Source organism: Epinephelus fuscoguttatus, linkage group LG13 (assembly GCF_011397635.1).
Source record: "Epinephelus fuscoguttatus linkage group LG13, E.fuscoguttatus.final_Chr_v1".
Taxonomy (NCBI): Eukaryota; Metazoa; Chordata; class Actinopteri; order Perciformes; family Serranidae; genus Epinephelus; species Epinephelus fuscoguttatus.
The window spans coordinates 25,817,169-25,840,974 of record NC_064764.1 but is presented as its reverse complement, the minus strand read 5'-3'; the positions used below and the strand labels follow the sequence as shown (position 1 = coordinate 25,840,974).

The 23,806-nt window shown below is 42.0% G+C and overlaps 1 protein-coding gene across 1 annotated transcript in view; it reads right to left on the bottom strand.

The window, feature by feature from the left end:
- Positions 1–20,960, bottom strand: part of LOC125900172 (cholecystokinin receptor) — a 39,929-nt gene extending 18,969 nt beyond the window's left edge. Inside the window, exons 1-2 of the mRNA XM_049595058.1 lie at positions 20,473–20,960; positions 6,523–6,774 (exon numbers count right to left, since the gene is read on the bottom strand). Of these exons, the coding sequence (XP_049451015.1) occupies positions 6,523–6,774; positions 20,473–20,632 (412 nt within the window). The 5' untranslated portion in view covers positions 20,633–20,960. The remainder of the gene's footprint in view (positions 1–6,522; positions 6,775–20,472) is intronic.
- Positions 20,961–23,806: the final 2,846 nt, after the last annotated feature.

Genomic DNA, 23,806 nt, shown 5'->3' with positions numbered 1-23,806 from the left:
TAATGTATAATGAGCCGGTGAATACTGGGAAAATAACTCTCTTCAGGGGAATGAAACCTATTCTATTCTGTTCTATTCCCCTGTCGGGAGTTATTTTCCCAGTATTCACCGGCTCATTAGGCTATACATTATCCCTTACTTATTGTTCGGATCGAATGCAATGATTGGCCGAGCGTCCTGTCTGTCTTTCCCACGTAGAGGCCTCCGACTGACGTAACCGCTTGTGTAATGCAGCTTCATCCTGAGCTAAAAAGGGACAAGGTGGTAACAGAGTTTCTCCTGGACAGGTATTTTTAGTTTGCCTCTAATGTAACATAGGCTAGAACGTTATATATGACAACACAGCATCCAGTTGCTAACAGCTAACATTAGCCTACTGTAGCGTAGCCTCTGAAACATTACCGTTATCTTCCTTGTGTATTTCCACTTACTAGTAACGTTAACGCTACTATCTAATGTTAGCAGTCATCACTGACTCCGGTTGAGTTTTAAAACTCCAGGGTTGCATTTGACTGTCTGAAGGGGGTGTAGGCCTTTGGAGGGAGGCGGGAGTTGTGGATGTTCAAATCACAAGCGCTGTGTGAAATGCAAGAAAGGTAAGAGTAGCTTTAAATGCACTGTCATCCATCACTGTAACTTCTGACAGCTGTCAATCAGTTGTCATTGAGCTGTCGAGCTGTCGTACGTTTGCAGCTTACTCGATGCGACGCATCGTCAGCTGTGCAGAGGATTGTGGGTCAGAATAGCCAGAATAGCATGCTGGCTTGCATACTGCAAAATCGGACCAGATATAGTAGAACATCCTGGTATTTTTGGCATACTGCATTTGATTTATTGTAGGCTATGTTGACATGTTAATGCGCTTTATTTTGTTAGCTAAATGTTGTTGTTTTTTTAATTTATTCAATAGGTCTATCATAGAAATTCAACACCTTATACAGTTTTGTCTTCACCTTCCATTTACAAGACTGGAAACTGGAGGCAACAAAGCTAGTCCTGGCAAGACAAGGAAGAATCTTAAGCCTTTTGTTGACAGATAATGTAGATGAGAGAGAACTCATTACCTAGAGGCATGGATTTTCCCTTGATGTAAACCAGGCAAATTAACCTAAAACTGACCAATGAACCTCCTACAAATTGGGAAGCTAATGATCTGTGATACTGTTCAATGGTAATCTATACCTTTTGTAAAGTGGTGGTCAGGAGGTCAGAGAACGTGTTAACTTCTTGAGTGCTGCTTGTTTCCCTGGTTGTTGCAGTTTAGGTTCACAAGTAAAGAAAATCAATAAGAGGGCCGCATTTGAATTGAGTTTTATTTCAGTGGTAAAACAATGAGGCTGCTGTGTCGCCCCCTTTTAATTTTCTATTGAATGCCAGTCTTTTCAAGGCAACATAGGATTATCCTAATAATCAGACTGAAATGTAATTTTCTTTCTATTTAAATCACACACAAAAAAATGAAGATGTAGGCAGTGATTCAGTTTTGTCAGATCTGCAGGCAAGCTATTGTGGTATAGTTTGTTCTGAAAGAAGATGACAGTAAAAAAGTAACATTAACTGCCATTTTGAACAATTTTACTTTGAAGTGCCGTACTGTATCACCAAAAATTGAGAAAGATATTTGATGTCTTTGTGTGTCAGGAAGTTTTGTCTTTCCCCGCTGTGGAAAAATGTCTGTACATCAAAAGACAGCAGTTTCTTTGTTGTATCCACCTCAACAATTACAAAGACTGACTATAATGAGGTGCTGCTTAGAAAATGGTTCTTATCGAGCCATGATTGCTGCAAGACATGAAACAGATATGTAGGGCTGCAACTGACAGTTTTTGTGATCATTAATTTGTTGGTTGTTTTTCAGCTGATTGAATAGGATACATACACTCATCTGCCACTTTATTAGGAACACCTGTATAACTGCTCATTATGCAAATAGTTAATCAGCCAATCACATGGCAGCAACTCAATGTATTTAGGCATAAAGACGACCTGCTGAAATTCAAACCATTGCCATGGTTGTTGGTGCCCGACGGACTGGTCTGTCAGAAACTGCTAATCTACTGGGATTTTCACACACAACCATCTCTAGGGTTTACAGAGGATGGTCCCAAAAAGTATGGGAAAATGCCTTGTTGATGCCAGAGGTCAGAGGAGAATGGCCAGACTGGTTCAAGATGATAGAAAGGCAACAGTAACTCAAATAGGCACTGGTTACAACCAAGGTCTGCAGAAGACCATCTCTGAACCAACAACACGTCCAACCTTGAAGCAGATGGGCTACAGCAGCAGAAGACCACACCAGGTGCCACTCCTGTCAGCTAACAACAGGAAACTGAGGCTACAATTCACACAGGCTCACCAAAACTGGACAATAGAAGATTGGAAACACGTTGCCTGGTCTGATGAGTCTGGATTTCTGCTGCCACATTCAGATGGTAGGGTCAGAATTTGGTGTAAACAACATGAAAGCATGGATCCATCCTGCCTTGTATCAAGGGTTCAGGCTGGTGGTGGTGGTGTAATGGTGTGGGGGATATTTTCTTGGCACACTTTGGGCCCCTTAGTACCAACTGAGCATGGTTTAAACACTACAGTCTACCTGAGTATTGTTGCTGACCGTGTCCATCCCTTTATGACCACAGTGTACCCATCTTCTGATGGCTACTTCCAGCAAGATAACGCACCATGTCACAAAGCTCAGATCATCTCAAACTGGTTTCTTGAATAAGACAATGAGTTCACTGTACTCCAATGGCCTCCACAGTCACATCATGGATGTGCAGCCGACAAATCTGCAGCTATCTGATGTTATCGTGTCAATATGGACCAGTGTCTGTGAGGTATGTTTCCAGCATCTTGTTGAATCTATGCCACAAAGAGTTAAGGCAGTTCTTAAGGCAAATGGGGTCCAACCCGATACTAGCAAGGTGTACCTAATAAAGTGGGTGTATTTTACTCTGTCAAAAATGTTAAAAACTGTTTCCCAGAATCCAAGTAAGCGGCTTCAAATGTGCTTGTTCTGTCCAACTAACACACCAAAACCCAAAGACTTTTCACGAACAATGATATAAACCTGTTAGCTGCATGGCATCTTGTGTGGATGTGTGTTATGTAAGACATATGGATATGAATATTCATGAAGAGGTTTCATTCAAGAAGTAATAGTGGATTCTCAGTCTTACAAAATGGTGAGTCACTGTAGGAGATATGGAAATCCTAAATATGAAAAAAGTCTCTGGACTTTATTTGATGAATGTAATGGATCTCCATGCCACAGCAGGCATTAGCTGAAACATTTGACTGAGTAATTCTCCTTGATAGTACATTTTTAAATTAATTTTCTTTCTTCTTTTTTTCCCTCTTTTAAAGTCTTGGCACTGATTCTAAACTAACATTTCTTCTGAAATCTATTGCAAACACATCTTTCCATATCTCTACTAAAAGTCCCAGTGGTAGATGTACTTCTAACCTCCATCAAAAGGCGAGTGACCTCCTGTCTGCAAGTGTTCACCCCAAAGCACTGAAGTATGCCTGGGCCGCCTAAAATTAGGTTAGATATAAAAAAGCATTTCACAGCAAAATCCACTGAAAAAGGGTTACAGAAAAAAAACACTATAATCTTACACTGTACAGAATATACTGTACAACCCTGCTCTGTTAAAAAGGTTTTTAATGCCAACCCTTACCCTTACCACTAATACCCCTAAATCTTATCATATAAAAACTGCAGTGAAACAGTTGTATTTATTCTCTTTAGATGTCCTAGTTGACCCACAATAAATAGTGCAACAACCTTAGACATTTGTTAGTTTAATCCAATAATACTAACAATAGAGATGGATGCTGCTGCTCCCACTGTTCCCTTGTTGGGACTGTATTCACCGTAACAAATACGGATTTTTTCAAGGCTGCTTTTCTAAAATCACTGCATTACCTGCAAGTTAAATAACTCTTCTAATTTACTGAAATGCCCCTGTCACATGATTTATATTAAAAGTTAAATGAATGAATGAATTTGAGAACATCAGTACATATGAAGCTTAAAGGGTCCTGCATTAAGACAGTATAATTAAAGCAAACATTTTAGGGGCAGAGAAACTTTCTCATAGTTCGATAAACCCTCTTCTGTTGCATCCACACTGCAAGAACTCGGTACAATCGTAGTTCTTAGAATGCCATTTTGAGGGACTTTTAAAGCTCCTATTTCAGAGTAGATACTCTCCAAGCACAAGAGGAACCATGAAGGACGTAAGTGTATGGTGAGTGGTCAAACACAGCAAATACACTACCAGCCAATGCCCTTTTGAAGAAAACAGTTAGCTGTGTAAACAACAGACAGTACAAAACACAATGAACAGCTCATAACAAAAAAGGGGAAGAAAACACAGGTAAAATGGACTGACAGAAAAGTCACTATTTTACTGAGCATATATGTGCACATGTGATTTTGACTTATCAAAGTGAATGTGACGTTGCTATACCAACCACTGGCCAGCTTACACTGGTGTTGCAAACAGGCCAGCCATTAAGAAATATCAGTAGAGGGGGTTCATTCAATCTTGAAGAACTGAAATAATGTACCGTATATAGCTGTCAACTCTCTGTTGTCCAGTCATCCCCAATTTATGCAATTCCAAGACTGTTTTGGGGCCCAGAAATATTTAAACACACCATTTTGTTATAACAGGTAATGTTCCTTTTTCTCTCACAAAAATTTAGTGCAACTATGGGTAATTATTTGGCCCCCTTTACAACATGACAGCATAACACAGTTGGTATCAATGGATACCTTAGATGGGTCCATGTCATTGGTCTGACAGCCCATTAGTCCGACGGTCCGTGGTGCTGAATGGCTCCCGGCGGGTGTATTTCTGCCTTGATGGTGCACCGCGACCGGCTCTGGGTCAGCTGGGAAAGGCTCGAGGCGGAGCAGGCTCACAGCTTATGTGTTTGTCACTTTCTTTTTCATTTTAACCCACACCATGATCTTCTCCTGACCCTAACCAAGTGGTTTTTGTGCCTAAACCTAACCAGACCTTAACCACAGGGCATCATGATGATTTCGGAATGGACTTCGGAACAATGGGTTTAATATGGTCGGAACAATGGGATGTCGGACCAATGGGATGTTGGACCAATGGGCTGTCGGACCAATGGGCAGTTCCCACCTTAGATCCTCTAGTTCGATATGATACCCATGTCTCCACTGTAGCTTTAACATTAAGCCTGCTACAGCAGGTTTTCTTACTAAAATTATTATTATTATTACTATTAGTCTTCCTCTTTTTTTTGCCAGACATTTGGCGATTGTCTCTCTCTTCTCCCTGTTCCTTTCGTTTTCTTGTTCTCTCTGTACCCTGGCTTCTCGTTTAGGAGTCCCTGATTTTGGTGAGGCATTCTGACTTGTCAGGTTGCAGTGTGCCTCACATTTTTACATCAGTGGCACTTAGTTAGTTTTGCACATCATGCACCTGACTGATGTCAGATAGACCGCACCATTATTTATTATGTAAATACACATAACTGCTATTGGGAGTGATATAAATCAGTAAGTAAATTCTTGTACTTGATCCCAGTTAAAGGTCAACCAAAGATCTTTTCATAGGCCACCCCTTGGCCTTGGGTTGGGGTCATCTGTACCCTTTGACCCCCCTGATGGCGGGCCTGGTTGCAGATGCAAACAGAAAAAAGGGCTCTTAAATGTACATATGTAGTTCTCTGGGGAGCTCATGGCAGTTCCTCTCAGGAAGTCCCCATAACTGCTTGGTCCATAAACGTCTATAGCGTTTCAGGAAGCAATTTTTACCAGAATTCTTTTTAATTCATTTATTCATTTTAAGATTTACTGGGGGCGTTTTCATTGCCTTTATTGATAGGACAGCTATAGAGAGACAGGAAAGGTGGGTAAGAGAGGGGGTATGACATGCAGCAAAGGGCCGTGGATCAGAATCAAAATGAGGCTGCTGCAGAGGACTCAGCCTATATGATGCACACACTCTACAAGGTCATTCAGAGGTCGCCCCCACATTTTTCTTTTTTCAAACTCAGCTTTTAGTGATATTATTTACTTTTTTAAATGTGGCTTTGTTCATACCAATTCTTCAGATAAAAAAAATGGATGACCATTAATATGAAACATAGTAAAATAAACCCTGTATAGAAAATGCATATTTACGATTGGTTATTTCCATATATTTTATGTGTAACTGATGCTCTAAATGAAGTATTTGTACTTGATATGACCAGTCTTTGCAGTTTATCCCTATTTAACAATTCTAGCCATATCAACCGAGCCCAGATCTGTTTCCCAATCACTCCTTCACTTATGTATGCTTTATGTAGTCTCTTCAAAAATTCCAACAATGGAACAAAAAAAAAGTAGTGCCTTGTATCCGAGTGTCTATTATACTACAGGCAAAAGTGAATGTGTGAACAAGGAAGCCATTTTGGACGTGGGTACGAATGTAGAGTATGATGGAAAATATAGAGATAGAAAGTCTGCCCCGCCACTCCCCCTTCTCTCACCCATGAGGTAGGACACTATCTTGCACATGGCAGCTCCAAAGATGAAGTCCTTGAGGATGCTGGGAATGAGGGTGAAGGGCATGCAGAAGACGGCCATCATCAGGTCGCTGACGGCGAGCGACAGCAGGAAGGAGTTGGTCACGGTGCGCATGCGCTTATTGACTGTCAGCACCACAATGATCAGCAGGTTGCCAAACACACTCAGGAAGAAGATGAGCGAGTAGAGCAGGATCCGCAGCGTGTGGTCATCATCTGGTATGGAGAAAGGCAGGAGAAGAGCATATGTTAAGTGTCCTGTTTTACATGATTATCAACATAATCACACTGATTCATTGATCCTGAAAGCCTGGAGCCATTAGTGCTACTTCTGTAATTTAATAAACAATACAGGTACACACTTACTGCTGTCAGGTATAGCAGAAACATAAAGACTCTGTCCTGATCACTACTTTGTAATATCCCACAAAGTGGAATATTTTTGTCTGCTTTACCTTACACACTAACCAATCAAGGCAGCAGCTGACCAGCAACACCTGTGTATACAGTGATGTAAAATGACTGTTTTTCTCAATGGGGTCTGGTGGCTTTCAAATAAAAGCTTCAGCTCCCCACTGGAAATGGCAGTCTAAAAGAAAGCAGTGAACATATTCTAAATATGGCGCATACTTTTCTATATGGGCCTTTGTTTTTGTGGTTTTTGTGGCTTTATTTTGTGCACATGATGCAGGGGTTTTCTACCCATAAGTTATGTGAACACTGTGATTTCACCTATAGTGAACTTGCACCATCTGCTTGGATGACCTCTCAGAATAAGACACACTTAGAACAGATTTACACATGTAATTGCTTCTAACTGCTGCCTATTTTCGTCCAACTAGGTCTCTGCTGTCTGAGACAAAATTAGCCTGTTTAGCTTGTTCTGTTTCTGATAGCTGTTGCTCCATAAATGTTCCTGCTGGCATGGCAAGCCACCGATTAGTTGCAACCAGCGTTGCCAGGTCTGACTGACAAAAAAATTCAAAGCCTAGAACCTGCCCAATCATCATAAAAGTACAAATTGTATAAACAGTACAATTAGACAAACTCAATTATCATTTTGTGTGTGCACATGTGGATTTTCACTCTTACTCCAATTATTATTAATTAGCTGCTGTTTTATCAATTTGGGTACCAACATAAACATTTTCACCTACAAAAAGTACTTTAGCCTGCAGCCCAAATCCTCTCTGTGCCCATTAGGTTCACCATATCATATCCTGTAAAGTCTATGCTGTTGGCTCTCTCTGTTATCTTCACCTCACCTCCTGCTTAGACACAACACTTTTTAACAGGCTACCCACTGCTTCTGTATCCTGGGGATTAGAGGCACCCAACAGCCACAGGACACAAATCACATCACATGCCTAAGACCACACTTCATTGATACAGTTGCAGAGGCGTGTGCAACCAAACACATTTCTTAATCCCCTGATAATACAGCAACAGTGCCTCAAAGGCACTGGTAAATTACGTAGACTTGAATCTGCAAGACATCTAGAGCGGGTCTGTTTCCTGCAAAATACCAACCAAATGTACTGCTATCTCCATCTTGTCTTTTTATTTGCTGCATTCCTGTTTCTATGGGGGTATTTTAAAAGCACATTGTCATCTTTCAGGCATCTCGTTTTGATCTTTAACCTTTTCCCATCTTGCTCTCTTTGCTTTTTTCTTGGTCTATTTCCTTTCCTTCCGGTCTTAATTAAAAGTGGAAAGCTTTCAAAGAAGACAGCAAGACTGTAGCAAAGCCAGCCGCACAGCTACGTGACTCAGATCTGATGACATTCAGTGTTTGCCGCAAAATTAGATTCTGTTTGTGGTGGTAGCTGACTGGGGGAGACACAGACCTCCAGTTAACACCCTGTAGCAACTCGATTTCACCCAGTGAAAACGCAGCACCCTGGTGAGGTAGTCTCCTAGGCGGGGGATGTTATGTTGGTTTGTTTATCAGCAGGATTACAGAAAAAACTACTGGATCAATTTTCATGGCACTTTCATGGAAATGTGTAACACACCCCGAGGAAAAAACATTTCAGTTTTTCAATTCTGTTTACAGATAGCGCATTTGGCCATAGTGGAACATCTTAAAATCCAGTAAATGTTAGTAAAGTTCAATTGTGACAAGATACATCCCAGCTACATCAGCTGATCTCAAACAGCCCAATCAACTGATGGAGCAGCTGACTGATGGAAGGGAGTCAGCTGATAGATCACATGATTCTTTTCTATGCAACCAATTGGCAAATCTCATTCAGAGCGCCCTATTTAAACTGCTCTGGCCTGCCTACTGTTGCTGTTTCCTCTGCAAGTCACTTTGCAACTCACCTCCACCCCAGCTCCTCCTTTTCATGTTGTGTCTGACTCATCAATGGCATTTCTGTTTGTCATTGATGCTGCTCTGTTCTGTTCCTGGGGGCATTTGCTGCTGCTCTCCCTGCCTTAGGCTTTCCATGTAGGGGCATGGAAGGGCAGGGAGGTTTGCGCTCTCTGCCTCAGGCTTTCCTTGTCTGCACGTGGAAGGGCAGAGAGGTGTGCTCTCTCTGCCTTGGGCTTTCGACATAGGTGTGTGGAAGAAGCTTTCTGCATACGCCTATGAGAGGCAGGGAGGCCCCAGAACAGAGTCATACCGCCAAATATAATACCGCAAATGGAAATGAAGTTTTCTTTGATTTAAGTGGCCCTGACTCAACTAGTATTCTAGTATTCTCCAACCAATACCCACTTCACCTAGGCCCATGCATTTCTCATTCTCTCTTCCGTACCCAGGGAGTTTTTTGCTGCTGCTCTCCCTGCCTTAGGCTTTCCATGTAGGTACATGGAAGGGCAGGGAGGTTTGCTCTCTCCGCCTCAGGCTTTCCTTGTCTGCACATGGAAGGGCAGAGAGGTGTGCTCTGTCCACCTTAGACTTTCTGCGTAGGCCTAGGAAAGGCAGAAAGGTCCCAGAACAGAGCCTTACCACCAAATTTAACACTGAAAACTTTTTTTTTTTTTTTTTTTTTTTAAATAACACGCTGCAATGTTCATGATGTCATTCCAGTCTTTGATATTTGTCCATGTGTACATGATGGAGCATTTTCTGGTTTTTGCAAATATTTTATATGTAATATATTTCTCATTTAGAAATGCCCAGCTGAGATGAAAAGGCCAAAGCAAGGCACAACCATAGTTTGAGATCAGTCTAATAGTTTTGGAAATGCATCCAGACATAGTCGTTATGCTTGCAGATTTGCATATCATAAAAGACTGGGCTATTGTCCTTGGTGGAGGTCTGCACTCTCCTAGTGCCCTTTTAGCTGATTCATGTTTTCCCGCTGATCAGTATCCTCAGTATCATAGATTTCACACCTCACTGACTCTGAACATCATAAACCCTATTAAAGAATAAACATATATTCCCATTCGCCTGTGTCACATCTGCTAGACATCATCCTAAGCCTGAGTCATATTGATTTACAGTCACCCACCTGGGATGTAAATATATGAATTGTGCTCAGCTGGCGGGGGCACATAATCTGTGTGTTTATCAAAAAGCAGCGTACAGTTCAGGTTAAGCTACAAAAATCTGCCACACAGAAGCTGGTATAAAGATAAAGAGGACCATCAAAAATGGAATTTGGTTTCTCTAAATCCATATGGGCAGATATGTGGATCATAAAGTAGGATGCTGGCATGTCACTTAATTGATTTAATGCTCTTGCCTCCACCCAGCCACTCTGAAATGTTTGTTTAACTGGCAGACTTAGCAATGGATTCAGGCTCAGCTTGGTCAGCAAAAGTCTGTCTTTCACTGTCTTGCTCTCATCTCTCTCAGGAACACACACACACACACACACACACACACACAAACACACACAAATACAGTCTTCCATCTACTGACATGAGGCTTCACCATCTGTCTCCCACACTCCTATGCAAATAAAAAGCAGTTACCTCTAATATGGTGGTTACTGTTCTGCTGACAGTACATCAGAGTTTTTCTTAACCACAGCAGGCTTGCAAATGGAAGACACCAAAAGTGTTTAATTTTGTGTTTGTTTGTGCACATTTGCCTGCGTGAGCATAATGAAAATGTGCAGGCAGATGACTGGTTAGAGAGAGGAACCAACACTCTTCTTTATTACTGTCTCTCTCTCTCTTGTACCTAATGAAATATGTTACACTGGCCCCCACCTAGGCCAAGCCAATTAGCTTTCCTGTGTGCTCGCTGGCTGTGCGGGAAACACTGATAACTCCCTCAGCACATTTACCAGTTCCTTCAGGCCAGCAATTCCAGTAGCTGCTCCTGTGTTTAGAGCGGAAGCATTTATATTAATCACCTGGCTCTCTAATGCTCTACCCATGCTCACTACCCAATGTGCGGCACAAATAAATATTTCTGCTCGATGAAGTTGAGCACTCTTGTTCTGTCGTGTTCTGTTCTACAGCCTCACTGGCAGATTTATACTGATGCATAAAACTGGTGCTCAACAAGACTGTTTAAATGAATATGCTTGGCATACAGACATTTCCTTTTCTAAAAGCTGTAAAGTTATGATATACACAGACAGGTATTACTGAGCATGGTGGCACTTATGATCTAGAAGCTGTAAATTAAGTTGTAAATGTTTCTTAAAGAGGCAAACACATCTGGGTTGAGAACGTTTATATCAACAAGACAGAGTAGTGTAAAGAAAGTAAAGTTTCTAGGCAATTATACCTCACTTGAGTATTATACTTCTACTACACAAAAATTCAGAGTGAACTTTGTCCAGTGTCAACTTTTTTTTACTCCTTTACATTTATTTGACAAATGAAGCTCAGCTTAAGTTCAATCAGGAAGTTCAATCAGCTGACTATGGGTGCTCACTCTTCTAGTTATCCAATCAAACTTCGCCACGATCTCTATCAGCCAATCAGGGTGCTACTGCAAAATTTTAATCCTGCTTTCTCCTCTGCTGCTGTCAGCTGTCATTTTAGGCAGAATCTTCGCGCCCTCCTCCACCCAGTTCACTTCCAGCCATCATATCCAGAGGCCAGGACGAGCTCAGCAAAGGCTCATTCCTCTACTCATCCAGATCATCAGCACTTCTCCATCTTCTTCTCATTTCCTCGACCCCAGGGGGGTTCTCTATTCAACTATGGATTCACCACCCTCCTTAATCTTTTACTATAAAAATTAGTCTCTCCTGATTGAATTTTGAAAACAAAGTTGATGTATCTGGATGTATGTTGGGTTTAGGAAAAAAGAACACAATCTTAGGGAAGCAAACACCGACCTCCCGGGTGAAAGTCAGTGGTTGTTGGACCCATCCACCACCCCTTCCACCCGGGTGCCGTTAAATTATAACGGCGACCAGCTGCGTATCATGCCAACATGAAAGGTGGCTTTTTTTGTCTGTGTCTGATGCTGGAAGTCACCGCCAAAGTGCTGGAAATCGATGACATCTGAGTGGGTTGGCACAACAGAATGACCCGCTCAGCGCCCCCTTCCCCCTCTCTCTTACGTTTATCAGAGTAAGCTCCACACCTGGGACAGAATCACACACCCATACACACACACACACTAACACACTTGGCTAACAGTACCCAACAGTTATTAATGGTTTCAACGACGGAGTCGAGTGATTTTGATGTTGCTGTAAGGATTGGACAGCAGAGAGTCCAGGAGGAGAGCGGCTCCCAGAGACAATCCTTTAGTGCTGCCTCAAACAGTGGCAACAACTGATTGTCAGGGATCAGCTGTTGCTGCTCCCACACCATCACAAATAGATTGTAACTCTATGGGAAACACTGAATTGTCATAATATCAGGCCCCTAATCAAAGAAAGCATTGCAACTATGTTTGCAATTTTCACTTGCCCCAGCAATTTCATTGCAACAGAAATGCCTATGAACATCCATACATCGCAACATGCATCACAATTTTATAGAAAAACTGCCATGAAAAAAATCCTTGTGAAACTGACTAGTCACATCAATAATACACAATGTAATCAATAAATACATTCTGATATATCACAAAAGGGTGAAGACCAGACTCGTTGAAGGTGCGTTTTAGCATCTTTTGAAGTGTTGTTTTGGTTTTAAAGCCCACAACAGCAGTTTACAGCTAAAAAGCTCCGATGAACACACTGCACACTACCAAAACAGCAGCCAGACAGATTTAGTGACCAGCTGGTGAACATGGTGATGCATTTAGCTGAGAAAGAGTTAGACATGATGAATGGCTCGAATGGAACTCCTATTTGTGCTGGTCTACACAGCTGTGCCGCACATGGTGCTCCTGATGTGGGTACATAATGAATAATCCACCTACAGTGCTCAGCTTTTAGTATTTCACCACCTGTGACAGACAACTGGTAGACAAATCCCTGATGTCTGGAGAGCCTCTAGACATGACAGACTCATTAATATTGGAACAATACCATAGGAGAAAATTATTATACTCTCACTGATGGGAAGCTGCAAAAGGACATCCTTTATAATGTGACAAATCAAGGTGACAAAGTCATAAAGTATTAATAGAAAAGTGATGCCAGACAAATATCAAAAGTTACTGTTGGAATATTTTAAAATATGTTAAATCACAGACATTGCAGTTCTCTTTCTGGGGAAATTATTCTGAGCCTGACATGATAAAATATTGTAACTATAGCTTTTATTTATTTATTTATTTATTTATTTATTTATTAGGGATGGCAGTGTCCAGACTGAATTTTTTTTATCATGTACCACCTAAGGATGGACTGTAGCAACATCTAGCACCACTATCCAGTAAAAAATGAAACTTTGTCCAATACTTTGGTTTAAGAATCCCATAGATTATATAACAATAATGGACATAGCAACTGTGACATCACCCATTGGTTTGTGGACTCAGAGGAGACCGTATTTGGATGAATTTAAATGAATGAGTTAAATAAAAATTCACCCCTGTACATTCATTTTCCGTAACCGCTTATCATGTTGGGGGTCACAGGGGCATCGACATTGGGTGAGAGGCAGGGTACACCCTGGACAAGTCACCCGACTATCGCAGGGTTGACATATAGGGACAGACAACCAATTACACTCACATTTACACCTATGGGCAATTTAGAGTCACCAAGTAGCCTGCATGTCTTTGTGGGAGGAAGCCAGAGTAGCCGGAGAAAGCCCAGGCTGACACGGAGAACATGCAAACTCCACACAAAAGGGCCCTCCCACCCCAGGGTTTGAACCAGGAACCCTCTTGCTGTGAGGTGACAATGCTATTGCACCACCATGCCACTTTTGTAAAGGTTGTAAAGGTGCAAGCTCACCTCACACCACTGAGCTGGCTACCATTACAGCTCAACCGAGGAGGACGCCATTAATTGTTACAGCTCATGCTGTCATGAACATCTTATCCGTGATTAGAGGCACACTTCCTTCTGTGCTGTAATACAGTTGGCAGATTTAGTTTTGTAGAAAGAAAATAGTTCCTGCATGAAACTGCTCACAACAAGGTCTGTGGATTATCTTGAGGAACCGGGTCATGATTTCTGAGGAAGAGATGTTGCTGTTGAGTTTTTCAAATGTATTTTTAGCTGCTTTAAGCACCACAAGCCAAGTGCAAGCTAGTTCAATTATGTTTGAGAGAAAGCAGACATCTCAGCAAACGTTAGGCGTCTCACACCAAAAATATCTAGACTGATAAACAGCACCACAGGGGGGAAGAAAAAAATGTATTTTTGATTCTTGGGTGAACTATCCATTTAAAACACATTATGGGGTCACTCTATTGTAGTAAAATACTCCAATCTATTTAACACTGAAGTTGCTTTACTACTACAACTTTATGGGGGGAAAAAAAGAAACCAATACTTCCCATTTGGCAACGTGTAGTTTTCACTCCGAGAAGAACTATTTTCAGTTTAAAAAGCCGAATGACAGAAGGGAAGCCTGTAGCACTGGAGGTGTGGGAAGCCGGTTTCACGAGTGTGTGTACGTGTATGTGTGTGTGTACGTGTATGTGTGTGTGCAGTGCCCATCAGCCGTGTCTGACCGTTGGCTCTGGCACACAGTCTGCTCCCTGTTTACAGACAAGAGGCACTGTGAGCAGGATTTTGGATAAATGACTTTGTTGCAACTTCCAGAGGTTCGTTATTTGAAGTTTTTCAAAATAGTCCTGCAATTTTGTTGAGCACTGCCTCAATTTATCTTCAATTTATATCTCATTTGAGTGCACTACCTGCACATACTATCTCAAGAGTGTATCCCTATCTATAGTCACATCTCATACACACAGCATGTCTTCTATATTAGACACATTTTACAGTTGAGTTCAATTGTGCAAATGTACATTCCATTAAAGCTTTTCCACCTCTTGTCTAACACTGATTTGAAAGCATCATGTAATTTTGGGCGTGAGAGGATGTGAGAGGCTGATGAACAGATTCCCTGCAAACAATAATTCAAAAAATAATTCAAGTGGAAAGTTAACTGCAGTGACGAGGGCTATGGTTAGATATGCAGTGAAATCTTGGATGAATTAATAATGGGGTTCACCAATGAATATTTAAGGTTTCATCTGTTTCTTATTGACTGTGAATTATCCCCCCCTCCTTTTGTCTAATACACATGCAGTGTGTGTCACTTTCTGTCCCATCTGGCCCCTCGTCTCGCTGCACCTATCAGGGAAAAACCGGCTCTGCTCCTGTAAGACCGAGGTATCGGTAAATGTCACAGCTAGTAGCTAATCCAGCATAGTAAATGTCATCTAAGCCTTGTCACTAAGCCAACTGCACCCCCCAACAGTTGATGGAGGCACTGAACCACATCACTTCCTGTTGACTGACGGAATACAACACACGAGCCGCAGAGTCCCTGGTCACTGCGGTCAGACTACAAAACAACATGTTGGTGGCTTGGCTCACAGTGCAGGCACGTATTAAACACCTCAGCTCCCAGCAAGCAGTGAGATGAGAGGATGTGAGCGACGGATAGTAAAATACACACAAACAGGGGAAACTGAGCGGCGAGAGAAGTGGTGTGGTGGGAGTGAAGAGGGAAATGAAAAGCAGTGGAGGGTTTAATATTTTTTGTCTAAATGCCTTTTGTGAGGATAGATTGCCTTGTGTTCAGGAATGAAAATGGTGGTTCATTCCTGGCAGTGACTGATAACCCCTCCTGCTACCATCATCATCACCTCTAAAGTAATGACCTCCTACTGTTGTTGTATGATGAATTGCTCCCCGATCAGCCAGTATCCCTGACAACCTGTAAACACGTTTATTGACTCTATAAATTAATAGTTATTCAGTACTGTCTTGTGCAGTTCACAGTGTCTGACAGGCTCACTTTAAAACCATTATAACTGATATCAAGTCTACAGTAGGGGTGCCAAACCATGTGCCATGAAGCAGTTAGAGAGTCTGCAGGTTTCTGTTCCAGATCCAAAGTAACACCTGAGCTGCATCCAATGTGAAAACATTTTGAAAGGTGTTTGTGGTTGAGTGATATGTTCCCTCCCAGCGATGGGCAAGGATTTTCCTCACTCTGAGATGTGTTTGCTCCTGTTTGCTGGATGCCGGTATCCATGGTGAAAATCTCCCAAACAGTGATGTATTTAAACACTGAAATATCCCAGAGATATCAATAACCCATGGGTTGCATTGTGCACTATTATTGTGATTTAGTGCTGCACCCCCATAAAAATGAGGAACGTGCTCCAGACAGATATATAAAAAAAGATTGTCTGACCCTCCCTGTCTGGTAAATGTCGTTCAAACACCACATCACCGGTGTCTAATGCAGGCTTTCCTTTAATAAACTGCAGTCTCAGAGCCTGGTAAAATCCCTGAGGTTATTTACTCGAACATCACAAAGCTCCCCAAGAGCCACGATGACTAGTAAATTCATATTCCTCAAGCAGCAACCTCCAGGGCTGTAAATGAAGCCAACACGAAAGCATCAAAAACTGCAGTTCCTTGAATGGCCATCTGAGGCTGGCTCTGAAAGTAAGTAAACCCCCATAGAGCCCCATGTTAAAGTGCTCAACTTTACAGCAGAAAAAAACAGGTTTACAGCCTGGTACAAAAATGGTTTCGGTCTCTATAGCTAATTTTCCCTGTCATGACAACTGTACAGGGTAAATTTTTTATGTAACTCACTGGCTCAAACTTTATTGAAGTTTAAACTCATGCATAATTGAGGTTGTGGCCACTTTGAGTGACAGGTCGTCTGCAATGAGTCACCCCAGTCTATTGTCAGATCCCCCCCTTGCTCCTCCCTAGCTCCAAACTCTTGTCCAGATCAGGTCCCTCCTGGCCCCAAATATTCAAGATGGCGACTACCAAAATGCCGAAAGCTTCAAAATGTGAGTCTACAAACCAATGGCTGACATCATGGCGGTTACGTCCATTATTTTTATACAGTCTATGATACTGATGTATATGAATTTATAAAGTTTTCCTTTAGATAATCATCAGAAGCTTTCCTGATTTAAATTTTATGGAGACAGAACAATACAGTTTCGGTTATGGGTATGAAATTACCAAGATCTTCTGCATCATAGGGCCAATAGAGCATGTGCACTAACATTTCCTTTAACCCTGGCTCCCAAACCCACGGTCTCCAGCTCACTCACATGGACACCAGTTCGTAATAACTATGGATTTGGCCATAAGTGAATTTTAAAACTTTTAGGACATTATGATTTAAATGTGGGCTATTTGAGTGATCATGTTTCAAAATTTATGTACCTCAAAAGAAATTATTACCAACACATTCTCACTCCAACCTCATCACATATTGATTGGTCATGGACTTTCCACATTCAGATACGACGTGCAAGGTACCCTGGGCGCATTGGTTGTTGACGATCTGGGATGCCACGTCAAGTTCTGCCTGTTAAATGCATTGTCTTCTTTCAAAATGCACCTCTGTTTTCACAGGAAATATACCTTTTATTGGTATTTTTGTCGCTACAACACTGTGAATTGATGTTTTTTTTTTCTTCAACAACTAATGCACGTGGTTGGGTTTAGGCAACAAAAACACGTGGTTGGGTTTAGGAAAAAAAGAACATGGTTTGGCTTTTTAATTTTACAGGACGCGAAGACCGCTCTTGTAGGTGAAAGTCGATGTTTGTTGGATGGCCACGTTTCCCTCGACGCTGCTGGGCATGGAAAGTCCACGACCAAACGTCGGTATGTGACGAGGTCAGAATGAGAATGTGTGTTGGTAGTCCAATGTTTTCACAGCGAAAAAAAAAGATAAAGTTACACTAAAATTATGTATAACAGAGCTTTCATACAGCTTTGCACACACATTACTCTTGGATGGATTACTCGCAAATGCAGGCTCGCACAGAAATGCCACGCATATCACATGAAAGTGCAGGAGCAGAGCTTTCCAATGATACCACACACATCATTGTGCTGTCATCCCATCACGCTATAAATACAGATCAATTGTCTACAAAATGAAAACCTGACGAATTTCTTTACAATCCATTATCAGTCACTTCATATAGTGAGGAATATTGTATCTTACCACGTCTTAGGCTTGCGTGTGTTTCTCCCTGTCTATCCACATTTGAAGTCCGGCTTTCAAGATGCAAATATCTCCATATTGTCCAGTTGACACTCCATCAAACATTGTATGACAAAATCAGCCACTTCACCTTTGCATACCCAGACAACTGCAGCCTAATTATGCATGCTGACAGGGCCGTAGTCACCACATACATTGAGGGGAACATTGAGGGGAATCTTTAATCAGAACACAAAATTAATTTCCACTTATCTATAATAAAATGTTTTCTGATTAAGACTGAGAATGACTCAGTGAATACCTTACTCAGTTTTATTTGATTAATGGTAAAACAGGTCTCTGTTTACATTCAAAGGTATTTATGTGAGCAAACTGATAAAAATTAGTCTGTTGATGACCACAGTGGATTGTTCAGTCATTGCAGAGCCAAATTAATTCAAATTTACCCACTGAATGGGTCACCTCAGCCATCATCACAACAATTGCCCCCCCTGAGAAATTTGGCGGGAGCCGCCACTGATTTGTAGGAACAAAATTTAATAGATACCATATTTACCACTGTATTTGTATGCCTGTATGAGGATACATTGAAAGGCCAATTACAAACAATGCATTTTGTCATTTATTTTGGCGGACTTGTTGGTTTCGTCAAGTCTGAACACAACCCTCAGTTGATTTCACTGCTTGGTAACATCTCTCCAAAAGGAAAGATTGAATTCTAAGAGCCTTTTGGTGAGAATGAAAACCTGCAGACTATATGTGGGAAGACTCTAAGTGGTTAGTGGCACATGCTCTTATATCCCTGGTCTGCAGAAAAATAGGGGGGGGGGGGGGGGGGGGGGTTGATGATGACACACAACTCTAACTGCTCCATAAAGATCAAGTGTCAGAGTGATGGACAGAGAGAGGTGATAGAATGAGATGAGCAAACGTAGTGAAGAAATAAAGTCTGAGGTGACGGAGTGAGTAATGATGGTGACAGCAGCTGTGCGGGGTCAGACATCCTCATTTATTCTCTCTAGAAGATGGGCGTGTGGTCCTGTTGGAAGATACAGCGGAAATGCTAACAGAGAGAGCAAAAAGCCAAAGTGGGGAAAAGTGATAATCTGTAAGTGACACAGTGTGTGTGGGCAAAATAACATAATGATAGAGCATAAAAATGGCTTCAGCTCCCAACTTAACTTCCTGTACTTCTCACCAGACAACGAGACACGGCGGTCTTGATTTGTACTTGTCACCAGGTGTCCCCAGTGGGTTTTCAACATGCTGATTTAGCTCAGTGTAATGGGTCACACTCACTGCGGGGTGCTTGGAATTACTCATCAGTGGCAGGTGGAGGAGATGTGAGGTAAACACGGGAATGGAGCGAAATCATTCAGTTAACAAACTTGTGTCTCTCACTTATGATGTTGAGCTGTCAACACTCAGCAGCGTAATGAAGGTGCTCAATCTCTGCGGTGTCTGCTACACTCATGTAGCCCACACACACACGCACACACACACACCTCATCACACATGGAAACCCTGACAACTGTTAAGGGATGAAAATAGCAAGTGTTGATTGATAAAAAGTACTTGTAGGTGGAGATAGGAAATTGCAGGAGTGATGACGCATTTCACTCTTCTTTCTTGTTCACAAGCTCAAATCAAGTCAGTTGTATTAATGTAGCTCCAAATCACATATTTGCCTCAATGATATTACAGTCTGTCCAACCTACAATATGCAGTTACACCCTCAATTTAAATTAAGGGATTAGAAATGTATATGCATACAGTACATAACACAGAAACATAGTAAATTGAGAAACAGCAGAAAGCAGCAGCACGGCCGTGCAGCACAGCCCAGGTATGAAACCATTTGACTTCTTTTTATAAATCAATCTCCCTGTGTACCCGGGATTTGATTCCTGACTGCTCTCTGATCTCCATTTCACTGTAAACACCTGAATGTCCACATGTGGGGATCAGTAAAGGCTTGTCTTGTTTCCATCAATTTCCCTGTAAAGTAAAGCCAAAGAGAGGCCAACAGTGCAGCTTTACTTTGAAAAATAGAGTCAGGCACATCAGGGCATCAGGGTATTGTGCTGAAAATTCTCTGAATTTTTAATTATGAGCCAAACCTTACACAAAATCTTCTTTTGACTGTAGTTATTTGAAGTCAGTCTATCCTCTTTTCAGTTCAAAAATCTTCTGCCATTGCAGCTAAACATATCAACCTTCATTAACACCCTATCATTAGACTGAGGGTATTTTAAAGGAAATCTACTATTAATATTCTTGGCAGCACAATTGAGTTTGTCAGGAGAGCCAAGCCAGGTCACCTTCCCAGAAAGAAATTTAATACAATATGAGGTCACATTTGCACGTTTTAATTAACCTCCAGATGATAAACGTTGAGTAATCTGCGTGTCCACTCACCTTTGTACCTCACGCGCTGAGGTATGTGTGTGGAATCGTTGCCGCTGGTGATGTTTGATGCCTCCAAGCTCCCGTTACCGGCTCCGCTCTGCAGCGCGTCAGTCTGCGCTCCGACCCACTCGGGAGATGTAAATGTCTCATTTCGCGCATAAAGATCCATGTTTATGTCTTATTTATTTAATAAAGATCTCTGAGGTTACGGAGAGTTCGATCCAGACCTTTTGTCAGTTTTTGTCTGAACCTCTAAAGTGGTAAAAATAACTCTTCATCCATGGTTCTTCGCACTTGAGACCGAGGCAAGTTGTCGCTTTCCAAACCTCTGCAAAACAAATGTAAAAACAAAACTGCACTTTACTAAATGTTCGCTTATGTTCCCACCTTTGCTGTAGTGGATGTGTCTCACTTGGCATCACACGCCTCAATCAGGGATCGGTGCGCACTAGGACAAAGGAGGAGCGCGGCGCACGGCTGCGCCTGTGCCAAGTGAACCGCATGGAGAGCGAGTGAGCGCAGAGTGGAGTGGGAGACTAATGTCATATAGGGTGGGTGGGTGGTGTGTGTGTGGGTATGTGTGTGAGTTGTGAGGGGTGTTTTCTCAATCTAAAAAGCTCGATAAAAAACATAAAATGAAAAAACATGAATCGTTTTTCCATGTGTGAAACATAGTCGCCCTGTGCGGGTGTTAGGGGATTACTGAATGAAAAAAATATTGAATCACTCACAAGAAGAGTTAATTAATTTTCTTGAGGTATAAAAGAAGGGATGGCATTGTGGGGTTAAAAGTAATTGAGGAGTTTAATGAGCTCAGCTGGAAGCATTAAGTGCAGCAACACTGTGTTAACGAATAAGTTAATACCTTTTTTTAATAATAGCTCCACCTTTATCTGTCATATCTGAGTCCACATCATCTTGTCATAGTGACAAACCTTAAGATATATCTCTTCAATTTTAGGTTGACAAAAATAGCCTGGGATCTATTGTTAAACTGCAGGGCAATTTAAATGAACAATGCGAAGAATTCATAGACTGGATCTGAGTGATGAGAGGAAACAATGTCCACGCATTGTGCATGCAGGTTATTTTGCGACTCTAAATTAAGTGTGAATAGTTGTCTGTCTCTTTGTGTCGGCGTGGCGACCTGTCAAGGGTGTAGACGTCCCCCCTATGACAGCTGGAGGTGGCTCCAGCCTCCCTGCGACCCTTAAGGATAGGCGGGTATAACGGATGGATGGATGACCTCATGCTCTTAATAGGCCCATGACTAAAGGCAGCTGTAGTTGTTTGTGTGCGCACCGCCGCCCTCATGTGGTGTATGAGTGCACTTCCTGTCTTTTAGATCAACATGTTTCAGAGCTTTGCGTGAATAAAAACGGTTCTGGAGAATATGGAAATACACGTCACATTCTTGTCTGAGTCATTTGCCTGAGCAGAAAGGTACAGTATGAGTCATTGTGGTTTTCCGTTTGGAAAGGTTATCCTCCTTATTAAATCTTGCTTATCATAATCAAAATCACCATTATTACTCCATTAACCTCTCCTCTAGAAGAGACTAATTACATCTTATGATATCAAAATGTCTGCAGTGGTTCATCCACATCTTTTTTCTGTGTTTTTACCATGCATCACTTGCATTCAGAAACATTTTACAGATGTTCTGTGTGAGATCTGTCTCCTGCCAATAGTCAATACTCTCGCCAGATCTTGGCATTGTATGTTTCTGCAAACCACGGATACATAACATTTGTACGTTTCAACAATGCTGTGGTTAATGTGTGGTTACGTTTAGGCACTAAGTTCACTTGGTTATGGTTAGAAAAAGATCATATTTTGGTTTGAAATACCATGCTTTGGTGGCACAATCCCTGGTGGAAACGCAGCAATGTCTCAGTAAGAAATAATTGCTTTTGGTGGCACTATCCCAGCTAGAAATGCTGCGATGTCTTGGTACAAAACAATCGCTTTCTTGGCACTATACCTGTTGAAAACACAGCAAAGTCTCGGTAAAAAACAATCACTTTTCGTGGCACTACTCCCATTGGAAAAACAGTCACAGGTCACTTTAACACAACCAGTTTGCTCTTTGATGGTCTCAAACAGTGATCTGCGGTGGTCTGCTGCTTGGCAAGTGTCTCACCGAGGCGCAACACCATCCACCATCCCTACACCTCCCACTGAGTCAGCTCATTCATCACTTTAGAAAAGTTGATTCAAGATATTTGAAATGTAACATACTTGTGATGTGCAGAATCAGTGCCAACATTTCCCTCTGGACACTGTGCTGTTCTGCAATGGTCAGTACAGGTATGTGATTTGGAAGGCTGTGACATGTTACCCCTTGGCCCTACCACTACATTTGCGTGTTCCCACAAGGGGTAGGGGTGTTCCAATTCCTTTTTGCGTGTAGGGGTAGCCCTTCGGAGCGAGGGATTTCAGATGCTGACTTGCCAGCGAGGGGTAGACGTCTCCATGGCTATCACCGAGCAAGAGACGGGGGAAAAGTTCATACATAGCTAACACTACCGTCGTCAGGCTGCTTGTTAGTTAGCTTACAAGGCGTCTGTCATCTGTCCTGTTTTGCAAAATTGTCGGATTTTTCACATTACGATAACACGCCAGCTAGTATAACTATGCTGCCTCATAATGTTAGCTAGTTAGCTAGCTATCTAGCTAGCAGAAGCCCCCTGTCATCTGTCGTTCATCAAACAAAGCATGATGAATAATGCAAGTTACACGATCGGTAGGATGAACTCAACTGGAGACTCCATTGTAGATGCCGGTTGGAAATGTAGATGGCTCGCAGCTTCCTGTGCAAAATAGTTACGCATGCGTGAACGTACCCGACGCGGTGACATAGTGGGTGGTGTCCCAATTCCTAGGGAAAGATTTCAACCCCTACCCCTCGTTCCTTCATTTCGAGGTGCCAAGGGGTAGTGGGCAAGGGCTAGGGGTAGGGCCAAGGGCTAGGGGGTAGTGGACAAAGGGGGGTATTGGGATTGGGCCCAAGTTTGAACCAGGAACCAGGAACGCTCTTGCTCTGAGGCGACAATGCGAACCACTGCACCACCATGCCGCCCAGATATATTCAGAGCCTGAATATCACTGATGGTTTCTGACTTTCAACATTTTTATTACATGTATGGCTCAGTTTTGTCTTTAAATGCTTAGAATTCTGAATGATGTTCAATGACAGAATGTTTCTACAGGTTTGCGCAAAATTAATGGCTTTTATTAAAGGCTGGTAAGTGTCATGATGAGAACAATCCTTTGGTTAGGCCATTATGATCAATCATTTCATCAAGGCTTAAAGATAATGTGTTTCCGTCCATCTGCACCA